Consider the following 26,257-nt stretch of genomic DNA (forward strand, 5'->3'; position numbering starts at 1 on the left):
GCGGCCACTTCCCTATTACATATTTTTGGAGGAGTGCCTTCCAGTCAAAACAATCCAAGTCCCCAGGGCTTGGAGATTCCCCTTGATTCGTCATCTTATATTAACAGCTATGAGTTAACCCAAACTCCTGTTCTCTGTGTACTTTGCCAATTCGGTTCGGCTCAAGTCTCCCGCTGACTCAACGGAGAGATTTTATTCTTGAGCCCACCCAGGGATGCCAAATATGTTGACCGGGGGTCACCAGTAACGGCTCTCTTAACTCTCAATTCACTTTATTCACGTTGTTAGATCATATACATATAGCTTATACGTCTGGTTAGATATAGATATGCAGTTTACAGCAGGCTATACAGTTTTATACCCAAACTAGGATCTAAACGCACACCCACTAGGTTTCTCTGACACTCCCTGAGTGGTCACAGAATATAAAAGCTAATACACGAAAAAGGAGAGCTGACATTGGCCAGGCATTCAGTTCTCTCTCTCTTTCAACATCGTCTCTATGTTGCTGATGTAAGTTCTTCCACTTCTACGATGGTTGTTCTCCGGAGTCTTCACTGGCTCCATGCCCGAGATTCTCCATTCTTATTCTGAATCTTATCTCTTCAAGCTGTGCTGTCTCTCTCCCGTTGGTTTAGGCTTGCTCGCCTATTCTGTGGGATCTCCTTTTTGGCTCTATCCCAAGGACTTAGGTAGCATTACCTCATTACTCCTTTCCTAAATAAGGACTTGTGTCTTATCACATTACCTTTGTTTTTTACGAAACTCAGCTACTTCAAACCGGTACCAGCCAGCTCAGGCCAGTGACTGAACTCGGGTTACTTCAGTTCAAAAGTTGCTTTTGCCTATGTGTCAGCAGTTCGGCTGCAACCCCTGGCCAACAATCCCAGTCCCAGGACATCACTGCAGGAGTTCCTTAGGGTAGTGTCCTAGGCACAACCATCTTCAGCTGCTTCATCAATGACCTTCCTTCTTAAGGTCAGAAGTGGGGATGCTCACTGATAATTATACAGGGTTCAGCATCATTCGTGACTCCTCATACTGAAGCAGTCTTTTTCCATGTTCAGCAAGACCTGTACAATATCCAGGCTTGGGCTGACAAGTGGCAATTAACATTTGTACCTCACAAGTAAGTGCAGGTAATGTCCATCCCCAACAAGAGAGAATCTAACCATCACCCCTTGATATTCAATGACATTACCATCACTGAATCCCTCACTATCAACATCCTGGGGGATTATCTTTGACCAGAAACTGAACTGGACTAGCCATATAAATACTGTGTCTACAAGAGCAGGTCAGAGGCTAGGAATCCTGTAGCGAGTAATTCATGACCTGACTCTCAACGTCTGTCCACCAACTACAAGGCACAAGTCCGGAATGGGGTTGAAATGCACTCCACTCGCCTGGATGAGTGCAGCTCCCACAATATTCAAGAAGCTCAACACTATCTAGGACCAAGCAGTCTGCTTGATTGGCACCTCATCCATTACCTTTAACATTCACTCCCTTCCCCTCCGACACACAGTAGCAGCAGTATGTACTAACTACAAGATGCACTGCAACAACTCATCAAGCCTCCTTAGAAAGCATCTTCTAAACCCACGACCTCTACTACCTAGAAGGACAAGGGCAGCAGATACATGGTAACACCACCACCTGGAAGTTCCCCTCCAAGTCACTCACCATCCTGATTTGGAAATATATCATCGTTCCTTCACTGTCGCTGGGTCACAATCCTGGAACTCCCTCCCTAACAGCACTGTGGGTGTACCTACACCACATGGACTGCAGTGGTTCACCACCACTTTCACGAGGGCAATTAATGCTCCCCCCCTTCCTAAGACACTGGGATTATCTGGTCATGCCAATGGGCGTTTGGCTGGGCCGCTGAATCTCCCACAGCGGGTGTGCCATGGCAGGGACAGCAAATCTCGGCCTTGGTCTTTTTGGGCCACCTCATTCCCCAGCACCAGATCCAGCTATACTTCCATATTTGGGTTGAAGGTTACGGGTTCAAGATGCACTCCAGTACTGTACTGAGAGTTCTGCACTGTTTAAGGCATAGTCTTTCACATGAAACATTAAACCGAGGCTTCATTTGTTCTCTTAGCTGGATTAGAAAATCCCAAGCATTATTCAAAGAGGAGCAGGGGAGTTCTCCCCAAGGCCTGACCAACATTAGCCCTTCAACGAAAATCACTAAAACAGATGAGCTGACCATTATCATGTTGCCATTTGTGGACCTTCCTGGGTGCAGATTGGCTGCCATATTTCCTACATTACAGCAGTGGCTTTAGTGCTTTAACACACTTTTGGATGTCCTGAGATTGTGGAAGGGTTGTGAATTCCTCCATACTTGAGCAAGTTTGTGGAGAAGGGAGCACTCCACGCCCTTCCTTGTGTGCATGGGGGTTTGAATAGCAGAGAGGTATACTTTGTTTTAGTTATTGGCAAACAGCTGTTTCATTTTTGTAATTTGTCTGAATAAAATTGAAGCCTGGATTGGCAAGCCTCAGGCAATTGAGTTTGGATACCTGAACAGGTAAAAGAATGTTCCACTAATACAAGGATGACAAATTGGAGGTGACAGGAACTGCCCTCTATACAACTAATTTTTAAAAAAATTCATTCATGGGATGTAGGCGTCACAGTCTGGGCCAGGGTTTATTGCCCAGCCCTAGTTGCCCTTGAGAAGGTCGTGATGAGCTGCCTTCTTGAACCAGTGCAGTCCATGTGGCGTAGGTACACCTACAGTGCTGTTAGAAAGGGAGTTCCAGGATTTTGATCCAGCGACAGTGAAGGAACAGCGACATATTTCCAAGTCAGGATGGTGAGTGACTTGGAGGGGAACTTCCACGTGGTGGTGTTTCCAACTAGCTGCTGCCTTTGTCCTTCTAGGTGGTAGTGGTCGTGGGTTTGGAACATGCTGTCAAAGGAGCCTTGGTGAATTCCTGCGGTGCATCTTGTACATGGTACACACTGCTGCCACTGCGCATTGGTGATGGAGTGAATGTTTTTGGATGTGGTGCCAATCAAGCGGGCTGCTTTGTCCTGGAAGGTGTCAGACTTCTTGAGAGTTGTGGGAGCTGCACTCATCCAGGCAAGTGGAGAGTGTTCCATCACACTCCTGACTTGTGCCTTGTAGATGGTGGACAGGCTTTGAAGGGTCAGAAGGTGGGTTACACATCACAGGATTTCCAGCCTCTGATCTGCTCTTGTAGCCACAGTATTTATAAGACTAGTCCAGTTTCTGGTCAATGGTAACCCCCAGGATGTTGATAGTGGGGGATTCAGTGATGGTAATGCCATTCAATGTCAAGGGAGATGGTTAAATTCTCTCTTGTTGGAGATGATCATTGCCCAGCACTTGTGTGGTGCGAATGTTACTTGCCACTTGTCAGCCCAAGCCTGGATATTGTCCTGGCCTTGTTGCATTTGGACATATACTGCTTCAGTGTCTGAGGTGTCGCAAATGATGCTGAACATTGTGCAATCATCAGCGAACATCCCCACTTCTGACCTTATGATGGAAGGAAGGTCATTGATGCAGCAGCTGAAGATGGTTGGGCCAAGGACACTACCCTGAAGAACTCCTGCAGTGACGTCATGGAGCTGAGATGACTGACCTCCAAAAACCACAACATCTTCCTTTGTGCTAGGTATGACTCCAGCCAGTTTTCTCCCTGATTCCCATTGACTCCAGTTTTGCTAGGGTTCCTTAATGCCACACTCGGTCAAATGCTGCCTTGATGTCAAGGGCAGCCATTCTCATCTCACCTCAGGAGTTCAGCTCCTTTGTCCATGTTTGAACCAAGGCTGTAAATGAGGGCAGAAGCTGAGTGGCTCTGGTGGAACCCAAACTGGGCATCAGTGAGCAGGTTATTACTAAGCAAGTGCCGCTTCATGACACTGTTGATGACACCTTCCATTACTTTACTGATGGTCAAGAGTAGACTGATGGGGCAGTAATTTGCTGGATTGGATTTGACCTGCTTTTTGTGTACAGGACATAACTGGGCAATTTTCCACATAGCCGGGTAGATGCCAGTGTTGTAGCTGTACTGGAGCAGCTTGGCTAGCGGCGCAGCAAGTTCTGGATCACAAGTCTTCAGTACTAGTGCAGGAATATTGTCAGGGCCCATAGCCTTTGCAGTATCCAGTGCCTTCAGCCATTTCGTGATATCATGTGGAGTGAATCGAATTGGCTGAAGATTGGCATCTGTGATGCTAGGGACCTCTGGAGGAGGCTGAGATGGATCATCCACTCGGCACTTCTGTCTGAAGGTTATTGCAAATGCTTCAGTCTTATCTTTTGCACTGATGTGCTGGGCTCCCCCATCGTTGAGGATGGGGATATTTGTGGAGCCTCCTCCTCCTCCTCCAGTGAGTTGTTTAATTGTCCACTACCATTCATGACTGGATATGGCAGGACTGCAGAGCTTAGATCTGATCCATTGGTTGTGGGATCACTTAGCTCTGTCTATCACTTGCTGCTTCTGCTGTTTGGCACGCAAGTAGCCCTGTGTTATAGCTTCACCAGGTTGACACCTCATTTTTAGGTATGCCTGGTGCTGCTCCTGGCATGCCCTCCTGCACTCTTCATTGAACCAGGGTTGATCCCCTGGCTTGATGGCAATGGTAGAGTGGGGATATGCCCGGCCATGAGGTTACAGATTGTGTTCGAGTACAATTCTGCTGATGGCCAACAATGCCTCATGGATTCCCAGTTTTGAGTTGCTAGATCTGCTCAAAATCTATCCCATTTAGCACGATGGTAGTGCCAAACACAATGGAGGGTATCCTCAATGTGGAGTCAGAACTACATTTCCACAACGACTGCGCTGGTCACTCCTACCGATGCTGTCATGGACAGATGTATCTGCGGAAGGCAGGTTGGTGAGGATGAGATCAAATATGTTTTTCCCTCTTGTTGGTTCCCTCACAACCTGCCACAGACCCAGTCTAGCAACTATGTCCTTTAGGACTTGGTCAGTAATGGTGCTACTGAGCCATTCTTGGTGATAGACGTTGAAGTCCCCCACCCAGAGTACGTTCTGTGCCCTTGCCACCCTCAGTGCTTCCTGGTGTTCAACATGGAGGAGTGCTGATTCATCAGCTGAGGGAGGGTGGTATCTGGTAATCAGTAGGAGGTTTCCTTGCCCATGTTTGACCTGATGCCATGAGATTTCATGGAGTCCGGAGTCGATGTTGAGGGCTCCCAGGGCAACTCCCTCCCTACTGTATACCACTGTGCTGCCACCTCTGATGGGTCTCTCCTGCCAACAGGACGCGACATACCCAGGGATGGTGATGGTGGTGTCTGGGACATTAGCTGTAAGATATGATTCCATGACAATGATAATGTTGCTTGACTAGTCTGTGAGACAGCTCTCCCAATTTTGGCACTAGCCCCCCAGATGTTAGTCAGGAGGACTTTGCAGGGTCGACAGGGCTACGATTGCCGCTGACGTTTCAGGTGCCTAGCTTGATGCCGGGGGGACCGTCTGGTTTTTTGTGACTTTGTAGCAGTTTGATACAACTGAGTGGCTTGCTGGGCCATTTCAGAGTCAAGCACATTGCTGTGGATCTGGAGTAACATGTAGGCCAGACCAGGTAAGGACGGCAGATTTCCTTCCCTAAAGGACACGAGTGAACCAGATGAGTTTTTACAACAATCGGCAATGGTTTTATGGTTTCATCATTAATTTCAGATTTTTATTGAATTCAAATTCCACCATCTGCCGCGGCAGGATTCGAACCCTGGTCCCTAGTCCCTAGAGTAATCCGGGTCCCTGGGTCTCCGGATTACTGGTGCCTGTCCCCATAAACCCTCCCCACTTTCTATTAGAATCAAATATGACAACTTTTAAAAATGTAGCCATTCAAATCAAAGTAATCACTCCTAGAATCTCGTATTACATAAAACCAGCCCTGGAAGTGGTTCCAATCTTTATAAATGCTGCTGCAGTTTCCCTTCAAGCAAAGACCAATTCCTTGCTGTGGTTCAGACCTACTCTTGCTTTGTCCCTCCACTACCACGCTCACATCTATTATTCATGTGTGGATATTGACCATGGCTGTCAGGTTATTGACCAACATGCTATCATTACCCAATGTGCAAAAATCCAATGAGGAACATGATGCACCCAGTGTCAATCTGGATGTTCTGTTCATAAATGCAGCATCTATTTATTATGTCCTGCATATTGGAAATGGGAGTCGGGAGCACATTAAATTTATACTGACAATTTTTTTTATTGCTATGTCCAGCATTAGGCATGATGCAATCTAGTTTAATATTCTCCGCCCTGTTTTTACAGAGCGGTAAATCGATTGTGAAACATATATATTCTGGCAAAACTCTACAAAGCAGAGCTCTTTCCCCTTCCTGATTGGGTAATGTGGAGTCCCATCTAGTGATGCAATCCCTGTAAGTTTATGGGGAGGATTTTTATTTCCATTCACACTCCCACACCAGGAGCGCTCTCTCTCTCTCTCTCTCTCTCTCTCTGGGACATCACTCACCCTGTGAGTACCAGCTTTGCTCACGCAGTGACTGCTAAGTACAGTGTGAAAACAGCATTATTTTACCTAGCATCTCCAAGTTTCCTTTTTGTTCTTGAGACAAAGATATTACCGTCAAGTCATTGGGTATTGCTCCTCTCTAGTCCAGGAGGTATTGAGTCACCCAAGTACTATGGTGCTGGAATCGCACACAGACTATGCCAGCTTACAGCACCACATTCCCTTCCCTGATGGACATGAGTGAACTTGGTAGCTTTCTACAACAATCTGGGAACTGTCACAGCCATTGCTGCTGGTGTTAACGCTTAGATTACCAGATTTACAGATTGTTCCGAAAGAGATTTAATTTCAGGATTCACCTCTTTTGAAAGTCAGCAGTAACGCATGGGATTCTGCTTCACACCGCTCCGTGCCTGCCCCACCCCCTGGCCACTCTGCCATCTGAAATTAGCTCAATGCTAATCTTCAGTCAAGCATCAAGTACAATCCCCATGGTCAAGTTTATCCTATTAAAGTATTTATTTAGTCATCCAATAAAATACAATTACTGCACTTCTTATTTAAGACATTGCACCATTTAATATCACAGATACCGATAGTTTATTGCCTCTTAAAATAGGTCCGTCATCTTTCAGGCCATTTTGTCATGTGTCTGGAATGGCACATGTGTCGGAGAGGCTATGGCATCCCTCGTATTCCTGCAGGGCAGGGTTGTCGAGATCTCCCCTATTCTGGGGTGAACTGGGTTGGTTGAACGGTGGCCCAGTTGTCCGCACACAAGCACAGCGATGGTTCCTTGATCCAGGCTTGTATAATTTGCGTGGGACTCCAGCCCAATTCCTTTCTATTCCTCCACTGAAAACACAGAAAGACAACATTAACGAAACTTATTCACACTTTTTCTCACTTTTGTTTTAGCTTACTCTCACTGTGCCCAATTCACTGGATGAAGGGGCATAATGGAGCTATAATTTTCCCTGTCACTCATTCTTGGCATCTCAGGGCTGAAGAGGGAAGCACTACCTTGGCCAGTTTGCTCATCCATTTGTTTCTCCCCTTCTTCCCTTGCATATGCCTCACCTTGAAGGTGACCTTATATTGTACAATGTTTTAGAGAAACTATTTTCATTAAATGAGGGATTGTGGAGTTTGCTAGAATTGGGTTGACTGTAGTGATGCCGTGAGAACAGTGTCCTGATCCATTACCAAAATGACTGTGAAGGTTTGATCATGGTGATGTCCACCTCAATCCTGGTAATGCAACCAGGGACTAGCAGACTACATGTGCCTCTGCAGCAATGGCCTCTCCATTACAAAATTTTAAAAATATAAATAAATCTCACTCTGTCTCATGGGAAAGAAAGGACAGGCCATGGTTTTTTAACTCTTGATCTCCAGCCAATGACCTCTGTATGGCAATGGACTAGAGGACATTGGGCTTGCTCCTACCACCATGGTCAAATCCTTTCTAAGTTTGTACGTGTAGAATCCCCAGTTCCCTAGGCATTAGAAAGGGGAAACAAATAAAAAAGGACAAACCTGCGAGATGAACACCAGACTCTGCCGCCTTTGGTCGAGGTCCATTCAGAATTGCAGGGGGGAAATATTTTGTTTTCCAATTCTGACTCCACCTTCAGCTTCCTACCCTGCGTCACAGTCAACTCTACATCAATGAGAGATTGGGTTGGCTCCCCATTGTAGTCATAATATGTTCCAATCAATTTACCTTGCAAGAAGATAGATGTAAAAACACTTCTGAGATCTGGTAAAATTTTAGTTGAAGCAAAATGCTCAGAACAAGAAAAACTAATTTTTGGGCAGCTAAACACTGGTTAACATACAGGCTTATAACTGAACATGCAAAACCAAAAAACAGCTCACAAACTGTGTCACTGAAATTGCCATGTTAAATACTGCAGAATTGTTTAAACCCAACCTGAGACTGACTAAACATTCTTCAGTAAAACATTAGGAAATTATATTATACGACAGCTTGGTGTAAAGATAGTTCCTACAGGCATGATGGGTGTATGATGTAGAATGTAAAATAATGTAATATGATGGCTGGGTTCTGTGCTGCATCTTTCTATGGCCTTAAAATATGGCAGTAATGGGAAGGTTTATGAAATCTCAGACATACCAGCGTCCGCTTCCTCCAAAATAAAACCTAGACAAGGTTCTTCTGTTAAATATGATTTTAAATTATTTTGGAAAGTCAAATGTAACCACTCTTCTGCTGTGTTTTGTGGTCTCTTTCTGTTTCTTTTCCCCTCTTGATGGAAATAAACTTACAGGACTGCGGGGACAAGAGCAGGGAAATGGGACTGAACTGGATTGCTCTACAGAGAGCTGGCATGAACTCAATGGGCTGAACGGCCTCCTTCTGTGCCTCTCCCTTCCCCTTTCTAGTTGAAAGAGTCAGAGATGTGTTATGGGAATTGAGGACCTATCTGTGGAACTGCTCCATTTTGTTGCTGCTTTGTCCCATTAAACCTAGCACAACCTCGGTGAATTTTAACTCTACATCATCCAGAATGCAAGTACAAAACCGGATACAAGGAGCAGGTGACCCCGGGCCCAGCACATGGCGCTGAGGCGCACATGGGCCCAAGAGCACACGCTGAAACGTCGCCGGGGCCGGGTGATGTTTTTACCCCCGAACTGGTGTATTCAGGGGCCTGGGGATCAGGGCGGGTTTAGGGAGTCTGGGGGGGGCCATCTCCAGGTGGTGGGTCATCCTCTGCACCTTCTTATGGCGCGAGGGCTCTCCCCCCGCCTCACTGGCAGTGGCTATTGGGAGCACCTACCCTTAGAGGGAGGAGGATTATGTGGTGGCGGGGGGGGAGGAGCAGTGGTGCCAGCTAAAGCCATCTGGATAGCATTGGCGGCCTTGGAGGCGGGGCAGTCCTTCCTCACATGCCCCACCCCTTGCAAGCATGGCACCGCACATCATCCGCCAACCAAAAAATGCAGCAAGCAGCTCCCTCAAAGACGACATCAGAGCCCCTCTCAGTGCACTCCTCCCAGGCCAGGCGTACAACAACCTGGCACCGGAAGGAGTACACGTGACGGAGGTTGGCATCCATCAGGCCGAGGGGGATTGGCGCCATCCCCGACCTCACCTTCCCCAGGTGACAGAGGTGGGGGAGGAGGAGTCCATCGGGGAGGTTAGATAATATGAGCCTCTGGGCGGTGGCCTCCAGAGGGTCCACCGCCAGGAAAGTCCCGCCCACCATGAGCCCTGTATCGAGGTGCTTGGCCTTCAAATAGAACACAGCTTTGCCGTACATCTTCGATGCTGTGACTATAGCCAAGGGGCCAACAACCCCGTCCAGAGCCTTTACGCACACCTCAATCGTCATGGTGGGGTGGGTGTAGCACTTCGCCCCAAGCTTGCGGGTCAGTAGCCTAAAGGGTGACAGAGCTGCAGGGGAAGAGGCCACCGCTCCTGTGTAGGTGGCCCGAGCAGGCCCCGCCACTGGCGAAGATGTTGTCGCCGCCATCAGGGAGCGCTACACCCACTCCGATACAGGCAAAATATACACAACAAACACAGCAAAGGGGAGTGGGAGTAGGGAAGAGTGAGGGGGGAGGTATGGGGAGACAGAGGACAAAGTGGGGGTGGTGGAGGGGGGGGTGGTTCTTGAGGTTGGGGGCGGGGGGGGCAGGTTCCGATGTTCTGCTGCAGAGGGAGGAGGAGTCTTCACATGGGCAGTGCAGCTAGCACTACCCAGGCACAGTTCGGGATCAGATCTGAAAGTTCTCGAACGCAGCTGGCTCTGGGCCAGTTTACCTGCCTGTTTCTCTTGGACTGCCTGGTGGTCACCCATTCCCTTCCTTCCTCAAGTCCCTTCATCTTCGGTGTGACCACCTCTCTAAACGTGCTATCTACGATGCTCTCAGACTCGCGGATGCTCCACAGTGTCCCCAGCTGCCGCTCCAGCTCTGAAACCCGAGCTTCCAGGAGCTGCAGCTGGACACAATTCCTGCACACACGCTGGTCCCGGGCACTGGAAACGTCCCCAGCTTCCCACATGGAGCACGAGGAGCACACCACGGCTTTGAGCTCTCCTGCCATGACTTATCCCTTTAAATTAAACCTTTTAAATCAATTACTCTAGGGCCCTTCTTTCCTCATTCTCGTTACTACAGAATATACAAATTATAAACCACAAAAAGACCTTAAATTATAAGCAATTAAAGTAGTAAATACTTACCCAACCTTACCCACTACTTACCAGTTATTCCTTTCCCTTGTAGCCTCTACTGCTGCAGCAGGGCAAGGCCACTCTCTGAAGATTTAAGAGGTTGGATAGAAAAGAAAAAATGTAAAGAGCACCTCTTCCCCTATGCACCGAATTCCCACTGTGCATCAAATTGCCAATACCCTCACTCATTCTGGCTGTGTCTCCATCAGGATGAGGTCTCTCCCCTGTTCATGTGGAAGCACACTATAGGTTTTGTTAGGGGACGATCGTGTGTTACTAATTCAATAGAATTTTTTGAGGAAGTAATGAGGAGGATTGATGTGGGTAGTGCAGTGGATGTTGTCTACATGGATTTTAGTAAGGCATTTGACATGATCCCTCATGGCACACTAGTCAGGAAAGTGAGATCCCATGGGATACAGCGAAAGGTGGCAAGTTGGATCCAAAATTGGCTCAGTGACAGGAAACAAAGGGTAATGGTCGATGGAAAACAGTTTCCAGTGGCATTCCGCAGGGCTCAGTTTGAGGCCCTTGCTGTTTGTTGTATATATTAATGATTTGAACTTCAATGTGGGAGGCATGATTGGGAAATTTGCAGATGACACAATAATTGGCTGTGTAATTGATAGTGAAGAGGATAGCTCTTGGTATCAATGTTTTGGTTGAGCAGGCGGAAAAGTGTCAAATGGAATTCAATCCGGGAAAATGTGAGGTAATGCATTTGGGGAGGGCAAACAAAGCAAGGGAATACTTAATAAACAGGAGGATATTGAGAGGGGTTGAGGAAGCAAGGGACCTTGGCAAGCATGTCCACAAGTTCCTGAAGGTGGCAGGGCAGGTGGATAAGTTGGTAAAGAAGGCATATGAAATGCTTTCCTTTATTGGATGAGGTATAGAATACAAAAGCAGGGGTGTAATGCTGGAACTGTACAAAACATTGGGTAGGCCGCAGCTGGAATTTTGTGTCCAGTTCTTCACATTACAGGAAGGACAAAATTGCTCTGGAGAGAGTACAGAGGAGATTTACAAGAATGTTGCGAGGGGTGGAAAATTGAGGCTATGAGGAAAGATTGGATAGGCTACTGTTGTTTTCCTTAGAACAGAGGAGACTGAGGGGTGACCGAATTGAGGTGTACAAAATCATGAGGGGCCTAGATAGGGTAGACAGGAAAGACCTGTTACCCCTAACTGAGGGGTCAATTACCAGGGGGCATAGATTTAAGGTGATTGGTAGAAGGATTAGAGGGTACATGAGGAAAAGTTTTTTCATCCAGAGGGTGGTAAGGGTCTGGAATTCACTGCACGAAACCCTCAACTTATTTAAAAAGTACCTGGATCTGCATCTGAGGCACTGTAAGCTGCAAGGCTACAGACCAGCTGCTGGAACTGGGATCAAGAACATGCGGGAGAGTGTGTTCCACATTGTGCGGGAGAGTGTGTTCCACATTGTGAGGGAGGGTGTGTTCCACATTGTGAGAGAGGGTGTGTTCCACATTGTGAGGGAGAGTGTGTTCCACATTGTGAGGGAGAGCGTGTTCCACATTGTGAGGGAGAGCGTGTTCCACATTGTGAGGGAGAGCGTGTTCCACATTGTGAGGGAGAGCGTGTTCCACATTGTGAGGGAGAGCGTGTTCCACATTGTGAGGGAGAGCGTGTTCCACATTGTGAGGGAGAGCGTGTTCCACATTGTGAGGGAGAGCGTGTTCCACATTGTGAGGGAGAGCGTGTTCCACATTGTGAGGGAGAGCGTGTTCTACATTGTGCAGGAGAGCGTGTTCCACATTGTGAGGGAGAGCGTGTTCCACATTGTGAGGGAGAGCGTGTTCCACATTGTGAGGGAGAGCGTGTTCCACATTGTGAGGGAGAGTGTGTTCCACATTGTGAGGGAGAGTGTGTTCCACATTGCGCGGGAGAGCGTGTTCCACATTGTGAGGGAGAGCGTGTTCCACATTGTGAGGGAGAGCGTGTTCCACATTGTGAGGGAGAGCGTGTTCCACATTGTGAGGGAGAGCGTGTTCCACATTGTGAGGGAGAGCGTGTTCCACATTGTGAGGGAGAGCGTGTTCCACATTGTGAGGGAGAGCGTGTTCCACATTGTGAGGGAGAGCGTGTTCCACATTGTGAGGGAGAGCGTGTTCTACATTGTGCAGGAGAGCGTGTTCCACATTGTGAGGGAGAGCGTGTTCCACATTGTGAGGGAGAGCGTGTTCCACATTGTGAGGGAGAGCGTGTTCCACATTGTGAGGGAGAGTGTGTTCCACATTGTGAGGGAGAGTGTGTTCCACATTGCGCGGGAGAGCGTGTTCCACATTGTGAGGGAGAGCGTGTTCCACATTGTGAGGAAGAGTGTGTTCCACATTGTGAGGAAGAGTGTGTTCCACATTGTGCGGGAGAGTGTGTTCCACATTGTGCGGGAGAGCGTGTTCCACATTGTGAGGGACAGCGTGTTCCACATTGTGAGGGACAGCGTGTTCCACATTGTGAGGGACAGCGTGTTCCACATTGTGAGGGAGAGCGTGTTCCACATTGTGAGGGAGAGCGTGTTCCACATTGTGAGGGAGAGCGTGTTCCACATTGTGCGGGAGAGCGTGTTCCGCATTGTGAGGGAGAGCGTGTTCCACATTTCCACTACCTTTTGTGAAGAACTTCTCCCTGATTTCACTCGATACTGAATGGCTGAGATGATGCTCCCTTATACTGCATTTCCTCACTAGAAGGAAGAGTTTCTCTGTATCTTTCACTATTGCACAGGATATTTCAATTACCAAAATAATGATAAGCAGTGATTCACCTTTGGTTGTTCCCAACTCCCCGCTGAGCCCCACAGAAGGGAAATTAACTGATCTGTGTTCAGTACCTTTTCCATAAGCCGCATTAGTACAAATACAAATACTGCCACCAACTCCTTCTTAACATGTGTATCAAAAGTTGTCATTTTTGCTTTCGGGCAAGTCACCTTGTGTCTCACACTTTACGTGCAGTAAGTGTATCTGGACACTGCACACAGCTAGAAGGCCCCAGATTAACTCCCTCATCAATACTGAGTTTGCTCATTAGTGGGTAGCTGAGCCACATGACTTGTAAAGGTTTCAGGTTTGAGCCCCACTTTGCGTTGGTATCTAACCTCCTCCAAGGCAGAGATAGGAATGGCACTACTGACCTTAGCTCCTATCAGTCAAAGGGAAGGGGGTTCCTGTTCCTGATCACTAATCCACAACCCCTGCTGTGAGTGGCTGCACTAGTCAAGGCTGTGATTCAACTCCGCTCCTGTCTTCTGGTGTCATCCTGTGACTTACCATCAAACCTCCTCCTTCAGGTTAAAAACAAAAAGCTAAAAGCTACTGCGGATGCTGGAAATCCAAAACAAAATAAAAACAGAATTACCTGGAAAAACTCAGCAAGTCTGGCAGCATCGGCGGAGAAGAAATCAGTCAACGTTTCGAGCCCTCATGGCCCTTCAGCAGAACTGAAGCATAGTTTCAACAAGGGAGAAATATAAATTGGTTTAAGGTGGGTGGGGGGGGAAGAGACACATTGAGGGTGTGGTGTGAGCAGATAATCAAAAGATGTCAGAGACAAAAGGGTCAAAGAGGTGTTGAAGGTGGTGGTCTTTGTCTGAGATAAGTGCTAATTAAGAATGCAAGACAGGATATTCAAAGTACAGCTCTAGTGGGGGTGGGGTGGAAAGACTAAAGGTTTTAGTTTTAGATTTAAAAATAATGGAAATAGGTGGGGAAAGAAGAATCTATATAAATTATTGAAAAAAAAGGCGGGTGGGGGAGGGAAAGAAACGGGGTGGGGATGGGGGGAGGGGGAGTTTAAGATCTAAAGTTGTTGAATTCAATATTCAGCCCAGAAGGCTGTAAAGTGCCTAGTCGGAAGATGAGGTGCTGTTCCTCCAGTTTGCGTTGGGCTTCACTGGAACAATGCAGCAAGCCAAGGACAGACATGTGGGCAAGAGAACAGGGTGGAGTGTTAAAATGGCAAGCGACAGGGAGGTTTGGGTCTTTCTTGCGGACAGACCGCAGGTGTTCCGCAAAACGGTCGCCCAGTCTCCTCCTTCAGGTACCAGGCCCTAAGCCCTAAGTTGGTGAACATGGACTTTCCTTGGATTGGTCCATGATTATGCTTGGCAAAGTACTGCAGTGGTTTGCTGTTGCCTTCTGTTGTATAGCTGACCAGAAGATTCCACTCTTATTGCCTGCTATCAAGCATGTTGGAACGATTTACAGGCTGATAATCAAACTGCGTGGCCACATTATGAGCACAGTTTCCGTGGCCATCAAGTCCTGAAGTGAGACTTAAACCCGAAGCTTCTGGCCCAGAGATAAGGGATGCTACCCACAGCGCCACAAGACCTCCCCGCCATCAAACCACAAAGGTGAATGAATAAATTGGAATTGGGGTGAGGACCTCCTGTGCACGTGCAGCATGACCAGCCAGCAGAGAGTTAACTTCAAAGTTAGGGGTCAGTGGGGCCGGACATCCAAATTAGCGATTTCACATCAGAAGATTTGAGCTTTGAGCCTTTGCACTTTCCTCAGTGTTTTTCATATTATTTCAGATCAGGTTTATGGCCTGCATTTTTCACAAGGTGCCCCTTTGTCCAAATGAAATGCTTACCCTTAAAGATGTATTCTTTCTTGTAGAAGGCAAGCCATTCATGAAGAGATAGCATTTCAGAAGGGGAGAGCCCTGATACATCATCCACTAGACCATTCTCTGTGAAATCACCACTCACAAAAGCTCTACATGCATCTCGACCTGCATTTAACAACAGTACAAGTTCACTTATGAGAGCAGAGAGCTATTAATTCTGTGTACTGTCTTAACTGCAGCAATGTGAAGCATGTTACCTACATGTATACCTAGAATTATGTCAATAACACAATGACTAGGTCATTCGAGAATCATTATTTCTTAACTCAAATTATATTTTTAAGTCCTTGAAACAACACTGCTGTCCAGCTCATTTTTGGCTTGTTACACAAGTCAGGTGGAAGTGACATTCTCAAGTAACGTAACTCAGTAACCTAATTGCTAATTATATCAGATAATAGGACCTTACAAAGCTCAGGGATTCTGACGAGTCGTTCATCTCATCTGATCTCTGGGATTGTGTTCTTCCAGTCCATTTAGATTATTAGGATCTTATTTATTTACATTTATACAATACATTTCATGAAGGAAATAATATTCCAAAATGCTTCACAAAACTGAAAGCAGACACTGAGTAGTGGAACAGATAGAAAAGTTGACAAAACAGTCAAAGAAAGAACTGTAGAAGAAAGACTTGCATTTACCTAACACTTACACAACACTCAGATGTCCCCAAGTGCTTCAGTGAAGTATTTTTGAAGTGTATTCATTGTTGTAATTTAGGGAGATATGCAGCCACATTGCGCAGCAAGCTCCCACAAATGACAATATTATAATGACCAGATATAGTTTTTGCTGCTTAAGTGATAAACATTGAGCAGGATGTGAAAGGGAATACTTCTGCTCTTCTTCAAACTAGTGCCATGGGAACTTTTTAAATCCATTGAAGAGAGCAGACTTGGTTTATTGTCTCATCCAATTGTGGGCTCAAGACTTTAGACTTGGCAAAAAAGCGTTGACAAAAATGAGGAGGAAGAGAAAGGAACCCTAGCCTGTTCAATCTTTTCTGAGAGCTATAACCTCTCAGTTCTGGTATCATTCTTTTCCAGTGCTTCTATATCCTTTTTATAATAGAGAACAGAACTGTTCATGATGCTCCAAGTGTGGTCCAGTTAAGGTTCTATAAAAGGTTAATGTAACTTCAATTATAATCCCTCTTGAAATGAACCCCAGTGCATTGTCTTATTTGTGTCCTTATTAACTTTTAGTGATTTGGGTATCTGCACCCTCAGATCTCCCTGCTCCTCTATCCTATTTAGACACCATTAAAAGTGATGAAATTGGTTAATAAAGTCTGTAGAAAAGTTTTTGATGGGGCAGGCATACTGAAGCAGATTCATTTTGTCGGGAGATGAGAACTATAGGGTCATAAATAAGATAGTCACTAATAAACTCAGTTGGAACTTCAGGAGAAACCTCTTCATCAAGAGTGTTGTTAGAATGTGGAACTTGCCACAACATGGAGTAGTTAAATAGCACAGATGGATTTAAAGGGGAAGTTGGATAAACACTTGATGGAGAAAGGAATAGCAGGATATGCTGATGGGATCAGAAGAGGGATGGGAGGAGGCTCATATTGAACATAAAGACTAACATGGACCTGTTGGACAGAATGGTCTGTTTCAATTCTGATGAAGGATCATCTCGGCCTGAAACATTAACTCTGTTTCTCTCTCCAGAGATGCTGTCAGACCTGCTGAGTATTTCCAGCATTTTTTGTTTTTATTTCAGGTTTCCAACATCTGCAGGATTTTGCTTTTATGTGCCCTGTTGTTATCCTGTTAAAACTCTGTCATTTTAAAGAGGTCAGGGAAATGCACACACCAAATCTAAAATGCCAGTGACACGCGTTGTTGAATTGATCAAAGGAAAAACGAGTTTACACACACGTCTTTCTTTTATGGAAGCACAATTAAAGAAATCGAAATATAAAAGCTGATTTCAACAAAACCAAAAAGGAAACTTATCATCTAAAATCATAATGTTATTGCCAGTGTCCGTTAGACTCCCAATTCCATGATGCCCAGTAGCCACAGAAGGCCCCTAGTGCACAGATGGCACCGCACTCTCTCTCTCCAGAGCCACCTGCCAGAGCACCCTCCCTCCTTCTCCCCATGGACTATGCCCATAAAGGAGCTCTAATTGGCTGGTGGGATCAGAAGAGCACTGAATATTAGAAAGGTCATTGATCATGATTGGATCTGAAAGAGGAGAAGGTGAAAATTCGTCTGTCCATTGGGGAATGTGTTGGAGCTGGCAATAGGAGCAGGGCCAAGAACCATGGCTGGTTCTGGCGAATAAACAAAGCAGGGGGTAGAGACAATAACAACAGTGAACAGGGCAAAAGGCCAAAACAGGAAACAAATGGAACTTGTAGGGAGGCAAATTGGCGAGTCAAAGACTGCAAAATATTAGAGAAATACACTGCGAGTCCAACTAACTAATCTATAACATGATAGGTTAACATTGCATAAATAGGTTTAGAATCTCAGAGCAACAGAATAAACTCCTTTGTAGAGCTGAACAAGAGTTTGAGCAGAAGTTTTCATTACAACCGCAATTTTAAAATCCAAACAGTTTAGTCTATGCTTGACCATAACATTATTGCAGCTACTAATCTCCTCAAACACATCCTCATCTCCACCTTTCATCCTCATTCAAACCATGACTCTCACGCTTTTCCCGAATGCCCCTTCATCTCCCTTCCCTTTAGCCCAAGGGAGGGGCACAGGCTTGGCCATTCGTTGTCAAATGGCTGGACCATATAAAACACTATCAGGCCCTGCTCTCCTCACTGGAGGGATATAAACCTGCAGGGCTATGGGGATAGAGCAGGCAATGGGATTAGATTGCTCTGCAGAGAGCTGTCATGAACTCGATGGGCCGAATGGCCTCCTACTGTGCCATTGTGACCCTATGACTCTAGAACCACTCACTATTCCAGGATCATCTTGGAATGTAAAGACAATGCTTGCTTCTTTACTGTAAACCATCTCTTAAACCCTCTCTCCCTTCTCCTTCACCCCCACATCCAACAAATGTTAGGAGCTGATGGACTTCTTTTGTCACTAAGACTGAGACCATTCAATAACCTTTCACTGCTGCATCCCTTCCTTCCACTAGCCCACTGGGCCAAATGTCTTCAAAATCTACCCCACACCACCACCCCCCCACCTCACTCTGCTGCCCTAACCCTGAACTTGCATTTTTCTCAAGTTCCTCTCTCCTTTTGCCCTTTCTAAGCTCACCTTGTCCATGAGACTTAACCTTTTGCTCCTTTAACCCTATTGCCAGTAAACTGATGACCAGCCAACTTCCCCTCCCGGTCCCCATGTTAGCTGATATAGTTCACAATTCTCTCTCTTCACATATTGTCCTCCACTTCCCTTCAAATCTGCTCTCATCACCAATGTTCCCTCTAAATTGAGTGACCTCACAGCAACCTGGACGTTTCCACGTAGAGTGAGCACAAGTTGGCCATTTTAACAATTAAAGGGCCAGTGTGCTTAGACGAATAAGTGTACAACAAAGAAAAATTAGGACCTGGATCATCACCCCTCTCTTCAAAAATCAACCCTTTGCCCCTCTGCTTTTGCAAACTACCGCCTCCTCTCCAACCTCCCCTTCCTCGCCGAAGTCCTCGAATGTATTGTTGCCTCCCACATCTGTGCCAATCTTTCCCAGAACTCCGTGTCTCAATCCCTCCGGTCATGATTATGTTCCTGCCTTCGTACTGAAATGAATCTTAACAAAGTCACAAAAGACATCCTATCTGACTGTGACTATGATATCAATCCTTCCTCGTCCTCCATCTTGACATATCTGCAGCTTTGACAACCATCCTCCTCCATTATCCAGCTGGGAGGGACTGCACTCCTCTTGGTTCTATTCTTATCTATCAAGTTGTAGCTTGAGAATCACCTGCAATGACTATTTTCCACTCCTGCACAATTACCACTAGTGCTGTGATTCTCAAAGTGGGGCCTGTGGCCCACAGAAACTTTTCAGGGAATGCAGGGCCAGCCCTACAGGGGGCAGATGTGGGCACTGTGAGCAAGAGTAATTGAATGAACAGCAGACAGAGGGGTGGTGTGGTGTGTTCTGCTCCCCCACCCCGCCAAGCTCCTGCCGTTGCTCTGCCCCCTAGTGCTCTCTATATGCAGTGCTGCAATCTTAGCTTCAGGTCATTAATCTGAAATGTTAACTTTGTTCCTCTCTCCACAGATGCTGCCTGACCTGCTGAGTATTTCCAGAATTTTCTGTTTTTCAGGTTTCCAGCATCCGCAGTATTTTGCTTCCATAAGAAAATACCTGCTTTCTTAAAAGCAATATTAAAACACTCCTTACATGCAGCATTTTCATATTAAGAGTATATGTTATAATTTAGATGGGATGGTCCATGACCACTAATCCATTTGAAAAGGGGTCCTTCAACCAAAAAAGTTTGAGAATTACTGCTCTGGTGTCCCCCAAGGATCAATCATTATTTTTTTCTCTTTCTGCACCTAGGGACACACAAGGCAGACAAAGCACACGCTAATGGCTGTTTCCATAGCTAGTTTCTCCTGGAACATGTCACTGTGAGGTGCGCCATGTTGCACCAAGCATAGGCATATTGCAAGGATTTGAGGGTGATAATCAACCTGTTTGTCCACATTATGAACGCATCTTCCGTGGCCAACAAGTCCTGGGGTGGGAGTTAAACCTGGAGCTTGTGGTTCAGAGGCAGGAAAGAAACCAGAGGCAAGACAGATCCGTTAGACTGGGAAATATTAACATTAACCCATGGAGAGTCGCCAGCTGCAGGATGTGATACTGAATGAATTGAATAACCTGCTCTGGACAGGCAGCAGTGGAAGGAATGGGTCACTAAACACAGGATACTCCAATAAATCCACCATGTGTGGACAGGCTTAGTGTTTTTCCTCCATTATACTGCAGACAATGCTGAGCTCCATGAGCCTAATACTGTTACAAGTGTGGGATCTTGCTATGCAACCTCATTGTCTGGATTCAGTGGCTCAACTATACCTGCAAAGAAGCTGTAGGAGCCTCCAGGTCCGTAATGTTTCTTCCCTCTGCTCACATCGAACACCTGTCCCAGGATAGCCAGGTACAGCCCGGGGCTGCCCTTCTCACCATTGTAGCGACTCAGTTCAGATTTAGTGAAGAGCTGGTGGGGCGGGGATCCCGCACCGAGTGCAGAATCCGCCACGTCCCCGAGCCATTCTGCAAACCAGCGGCTCAGCAACCCCCACACATCAGAGGGAAGTATCAGAGCTACCGAGCCGCAAAGCAGGCACAGGAGCAGCGGCTGATGCATCAACCCGGCTCCTGAATCACCGGCATCCGCCGGTTACTCGGGCTCCGAGAATGAATTTCCGGGTTTCCTAGTTGCTGTAACTCCCAGTGACAGAGTCGGTAACACAGCCTGTTCTTAAAGTGACAGAGTCGGTAACACAGCCTGTTCTTAAAGTGACAGAGTCGGTAACACAGCCTGTTCTTAAAGTGACAGAGCCGGTAACACAGACTGTTCTTAAAGTGACAGAGCCGGTAACACAGCCTGTATCCCCAACCGATTGTTGCGGACTGGCACAATCCAAAGTCCAGGACTACGTGCTGAGGGACGCACTAAAGCTTGGGGCAGCTGCCGCAAAGGCGCAATGGGGAAGGGTCGCTGTCTAAGACCTTTCTACCACAGCGCACCGAGAGACTGGGAACTGTTTAGAGCCCCTCGGGCTGTACAGATCAAAATGAAAGGCTGTAAATGATTGTAATATTGTTTGTACTGATGCACCTGGTGATACATTTTGTAAAAGTTTAACCTGGATTGTACCCTTGTAATGTTGTTTTTGAAATGGTTTGGAATGTGATTGAAGATATTTTATGAATAAAGTATATTTTTACAAAAAAAAACACAGCCTGTTCTTAAAGTGACAGAGCCGGTAACACAGACTGTTCTTAAAGTGACAGAGTCGGTAACACAGCCTGTTCTTAAAGTGACAGAGCCAGTAACACAACCTGTTCTTAAAGTGACAGAGTCGGTAACACAGCCTGTTCTTAAAGTGACAAAGCCGGTAACACAACCTGTTCTTAAAGTGACAGAGTTGGTAACACAACCTGTTCTTAAAGTGGCAGAATCTGTAACACAACCTGTAACACAGTCTCTTAAAGTGACAGAGCCGGTAACACAACCTGTTCTTAAAGTGACACAGCCGGTAACACAGCCTGTTCTTAAAGTGATAACGCTGGTAACACATGCACTTCTTAAATTGACAGGGCTAGTAACACAATCTCCTTTTAAAATGACAGAGCCAGAAACACAATCTCCTCTTAAAATTACAGTGTCAGTAATGCATGCTTCTCTTAAAGTAACAGAGCCGGTAACACAGGCTCTGCTTAAATTGACAATGTCAGCAATGCACGCTCTGCTTAAAGTGACAGATTCGGTAACACAGGCTCCTTTTAAAGTGACTGTGTTCAATAATACAGTCTGCTCTTAAAGTGACAGAGCTGGTAACATAGTCTCCTCTTGAAGTGACTAATTCGGTAACACAGGTTGTTAAACTGACAGAGCCAGTAACACAGGGTCCTCTTAAAGTGACAGTGTCGGCAATACAGGCTCCGCTTAAAGTAACACAATCAGCAATGCAGGCTTCTCTTGAATTGGTGGAACTGGCAGCACAGGCACCACTTAAGATGACAGTATCATATGATGCAGCCTGCTCTTAAAGTGACAGAGCTGGTAACACAGTCTCTTAAAGTGACAGAGCCAGTAACATAGGCTCCTCTTAAAGGTACAGAGCCGGTAGCACAGGCTCCTCTTAAAGTGACACGATCAGTAAAGCAGATTTCTCTTAAAGTCAGCGTCAGTAACACAGTGTGTTCTTAAAGTAGGCGTGTTGGTATTACAGGCTCCTCTTAAAGTGGCAGTGTGGGCAATACAGGCGCCTCTTAAAGTGACAGACCTGGTGACACTGGTTCTTCTTAAAGTGACAGTGTCGAGAATGCAGACTCCTCTTAAAGTGTCAGAACCGGTAACACAGGCTCCTCTTAAAGTGATTGAGCTGCTTGCACAGTCTCCTCTTAAAATGACAGAGCCGGTAACACAGTCTCTTCTTAAAGTGACAGAGCCAGTAGCACAGTCACCTCTCAAAGTGACAGAGTCAGTAACTCAGGCTCCTTTTAAAGTGACAGAGCTGGTAACACAATCTCCTCTTAAAGTGATTGAGCCAGTAACACAGTCTGTTCTTAAAGTGACAGGGTTAGTAAAACCGCCCCTCTTCATGTGATAAAGCTGGTAACACAACCTCCTCTTAAAGTGACAGTGTCAGTAATATACACTCCTCTTAAAGTGACAGAGCCGGTAACACAGGCTCTGCTTAAAGTGACAATGTCAGCAATGCACGCTCCGCTTAAAGTGTCAGAGCCGGTAACACAGGCTCCATTTAAAGTGGCAGTGTCAATAATGCGTGTTCCTCTAAAGTGACGGAGCCAGTAACATAGGCTCCTCTTAAAGTGACACAACAGACTTGTGAGCAAAATCCTAGCCCTTGGAATAAAAAGGAAATTAGGCACTTGGCTCAGAAATTGACTGAGTGACACGAAATAGAGGGTAGTGATAAATGAAAACAGAAAATGCTGGAAAAACTCAGCAGGTCAAGCAGCAGCTGTGGAAAGAGAAACAAAGTTAAAGTTTTGACCCTTCTTCAGTAATGATAAATGGTTGCTTTTCAGATTGGAGGAAGGTTTGTAGTGGAGTTCCCCAGGGGTCAGCATTGGAACTCTTGCTCTTCCTGATATCTATTAGTGACCTAGACTGTGGTTTGCAGGGCATGATTTCAAAATTTGTAGATGATAAAAAAGATTGAAAACATTGTCAACTGTGATGAGGATTGTCTTGAACTTCAAGAGGACATAGACATGTTGGTGGATTGGGCAGACAAGTGGCAGATGAAGTTCAATGCAGAGAAGTGTGAGGTGATTCATTGTGGCAGGAAGAATATGGAGAGACAGTGTAAAATAAAGACCGAAACTCTAATGGAGGTGCAGGAACAGAGGACCTCGCTGTACATGTACATAAGTCATTGAAGATGGCAGGGCATGTTGAGAGAGCAGTTAATAAAGCATATGATAGCCTAGGTTTTATTAATAGGGGCATTGAGTACAAGAGTAAGGAGGTCACGTTGAACTTGTATAATACACTAAATAGGCCTCATCTGGAGTACTGCATCCAGTTCTGGGCACCATACTTGAGGCATTGGAGAGAGTACAGAGGAGATTCACAAGAATGATTCCTGAGATAAACAACTGTAGCTATGAGGATAGATTGGAGAGGTTGGGTCTGTTTTCCTTGGAGAAAAGAAGGCTGAGAGGAGACTTGATTGAGAAATTCAAGATCCTGAGGGTCATGGACAGGGTAAATAGTGAGAAACTGTTCCCACTCAAGACAGCATCAAGAACCAGGGGCACAGATTCAAAATAATTAGCAAAAGGAGTAAATGTGATGTGAGGAAAAATTTTTTCACCCAAAAAGGTGGTTGGAGTCTGGAATGAACTTCCTGAGAGGGTGGTGGAGGCAGGTTCAATCGAGGAATTCAAAAGGGAATTGGATTGCTACCTGAAAAGAGAGAATATGCAAGGTTACGGGGATAAGACAGGGGAGTGGGACTAGGTAGAAGGCTCTTTCAGAGAGCCAGTGCAGACTCGATGGGTTGAATGGCCTCCTCCTGCACTGTAAAGATTCTGTGATTCTGCGACTAATGCACGCTCCTCTTAAAGTGACAGTGTCAATAATACAGTCTGCTCTTAAAGTGACAGAGCTGTTAACATAGTCTTCTCTTAAAGTAACAAAGTTGGTAACACAGGCTCATCTCAAACTGACAGAGACATTAACACAGGCACCTCTTAAAGTAACACAGTCAGTAATGCAGATTTCTCTTAAATTGACAGAGCTGGTAACACAATCTCTTCTTAAAGTGACAGAGCTAGTAATACAGGCTCCTCTTAAAGCGACAGTATGGGGAATGCAGGCTCCTCTAAAAATGAATAAGCCAGTAACACAGTCTGTTGTTAAAATGATCGAGTTTTTAAAACAGGCCTCTCTTTAACTTACAGGATCGGTAGCACGGTCTCCTCTTAAAGTGACGGAGCCAGTAACACAGTCTCCTCTTAAAGTGACAGCATCGGGAACACAGTCTCCTCTTAAAGCGACTGTGTCAGTACAACAGTCTCCTCTTAAAGTAACAGAGCCTTAACACAATCTCCTCTTATAGTGACAGCATCAGGAACACAGTCTCTTAAATTGACAGTGCCAGCAGGCTCCTCTTAAAGTGACAGCATCTGTAATACAGGCTCCTCTTCAAGTTACAGAGCTGGTAACACAGGCTTTTCTTAAAGTGATAGAGCCGCTAACACAGTCTCTTAAAGTGACAAAGCCAATAACAGTTTCCTCTTAAAGTGACAGAGCTAGTAACACAGTCTCTTCTTAAAGTGACAGCCAGTAACACAAGCTCCTCTTAAAGTGACAGAGCCAGTGACACAGGTTCCTCTTAAAGTGGCAGCACCAGTAACACAGTCTTCTCTTAAAGTGGTAGAGCTGACAACAGGCTCCTGTTAAAGCAACAGTGTTGGTAATACAGGCTCCTCTTAAAGTAACAACATCAGTAACACAGGCTCCTCTTCCAGTGAGAACACCAGTAACACAGGTTACTCTTAAAGTGACAGCAACAGTAACACAGCCTCATCTTATAGTAGCAGCATTATAAACACAGGTTCTTCTTGAAATAACACGCCAATAACAGTTTCCTTTTAAAATGATAGAGCCGGTAACACAGGCTCCTCTTAAGGTGACAAACCCGTTAACACAGGCTCCCCTTAAAGTGACAGTGCCAGTAACACAGGCTCCTCTTAAAGTGACAGCATCAGTAAGCCAAGCCCTTCCGAAAGTGACAGTACTATAAACACAGATTCTTCTTGAAATTACAAGCCAATAACAGTTTCCTCTCAATATGAAAGTGCCAGTAACATAGGCTTCTCTTAAAGTGGCAGCACCAGTAACACAGATTCATTTTAAAGTGACAGTGTTAATAACACAGGCTCCTCTGAGTGGCAGAGATGTAACAGTCTGCTCTTAAAGTGACAACATCAGCAAATGGCACAGAGCTGTGTTAACTCTCTTGTTTGTGTGTCAGAGGCTGCATGTTCAAACTGCACTCCGTTGGAGATGTTGTCATTTGGATGAGACACTAAACAGATGTCCTGCCTGCCCTATCAGTTTTATGTAAAAGTTCCCACATCACTATTCAAAAAAGAGCAAGGGAGCTTTCCCCATAGCCTGGCCAATATTTATCCTGCATGCTACATCATTAAAATCGGGTCATCTGGTCATTTTCCTCATTGCTGTTTGTGGGATCATGCTGTGTATGAATTGGCTATTATTTCGTATATTATAAAAAGGACCATGCTTCAAAACTACTTCATTGGTTACAAAGCACTTTGGGACACACTGAGCATGTTAAAGGTGCTAGGCAAATGTAAGTTCTTTCTTTCCTTCAGAAGAATAGCTATTGCTTGAAGAAACCTTTTTCAGTAGATGACCCTTTCAGTTTAGTTTTGCTCCAAACACCCTGTGAGGGGGAGAGATTGGACCTGGAGGGAAAGAAAGATTGTGATCAGCAGCGAGGCCAGATGTTTCCTCGTGGGTCTGGGGGTCCTGCTCCTTCTGGTCCTCCAGGAATGTTGAGAAAAGCCTATTTGGAAGATTTTTAAGGTTTGGGAGTCACAGATTACCCAAAATAGGTGGTTGCAAACTCATAAGTAATTTTAAGGTAGTTTATTAAGAGGCAACAGTTGAGGTGTGA

The 26,257-nt window shown here is 45.8% G+C and overlaps 1 protein-coding gene across 2 annotated transcripts; it reads right to left on the reverse strand.

Moving 5' to 3' along the window:
• Window positions 1–7,023: 7,023 nt before the first annotated feature.
• cyb5d2 (cytochrome b5 domain containing 2) lies at window positions 7,024–20,826 on the reverse strand. Of its 2 annotated transcripts, none has more exons than XM_078547847.1 (4): window positions 20,427–20,826; window positions 15,360–15,500; window positions 8,068–8,254; window positions 7,024–7,383 (listed from the first exon to the last, which is right to left on the reverse strand). In XM_078547847.1, the coding sequence occupies exons 1-4, from the start codon at window positions 20,716–20,718 to the stop codon at window positions 7,173–7,175; spliced, it is 831 nt and encodes a 276-aa protein (XP_078403973.1). In that variant the 5' UTR covers window positions 20,719–20,826; the 3' UTR covers window positions 7,024–7,172. The 2 variants fall into 2 exon arrangements, with proteins under 2 accessions (XP_078403973.1, XP_078403972.1); XM_078547846.1 differs by having other exon boundaries at window positions 8,068–8,290.
• Between the last annotated feature and the right edge of the window lie 5,431 nt (window positions 20,827–26,257).

Source organism: Cetorhinus maximus, chromosome 9 (genome assembly GCF_964194155.1).
Source record: "Cetorhinus maximus chromosome 9, sCetMax3.hap1.1, whole genome shotgun sequence".
Lineage (NCBI taxonomy): Eukaryota > Metazoa > Chordata > Chondrichthyes > Lamniformes > Cetorhinidae > Cetorhinus > Cetorhinus maximus.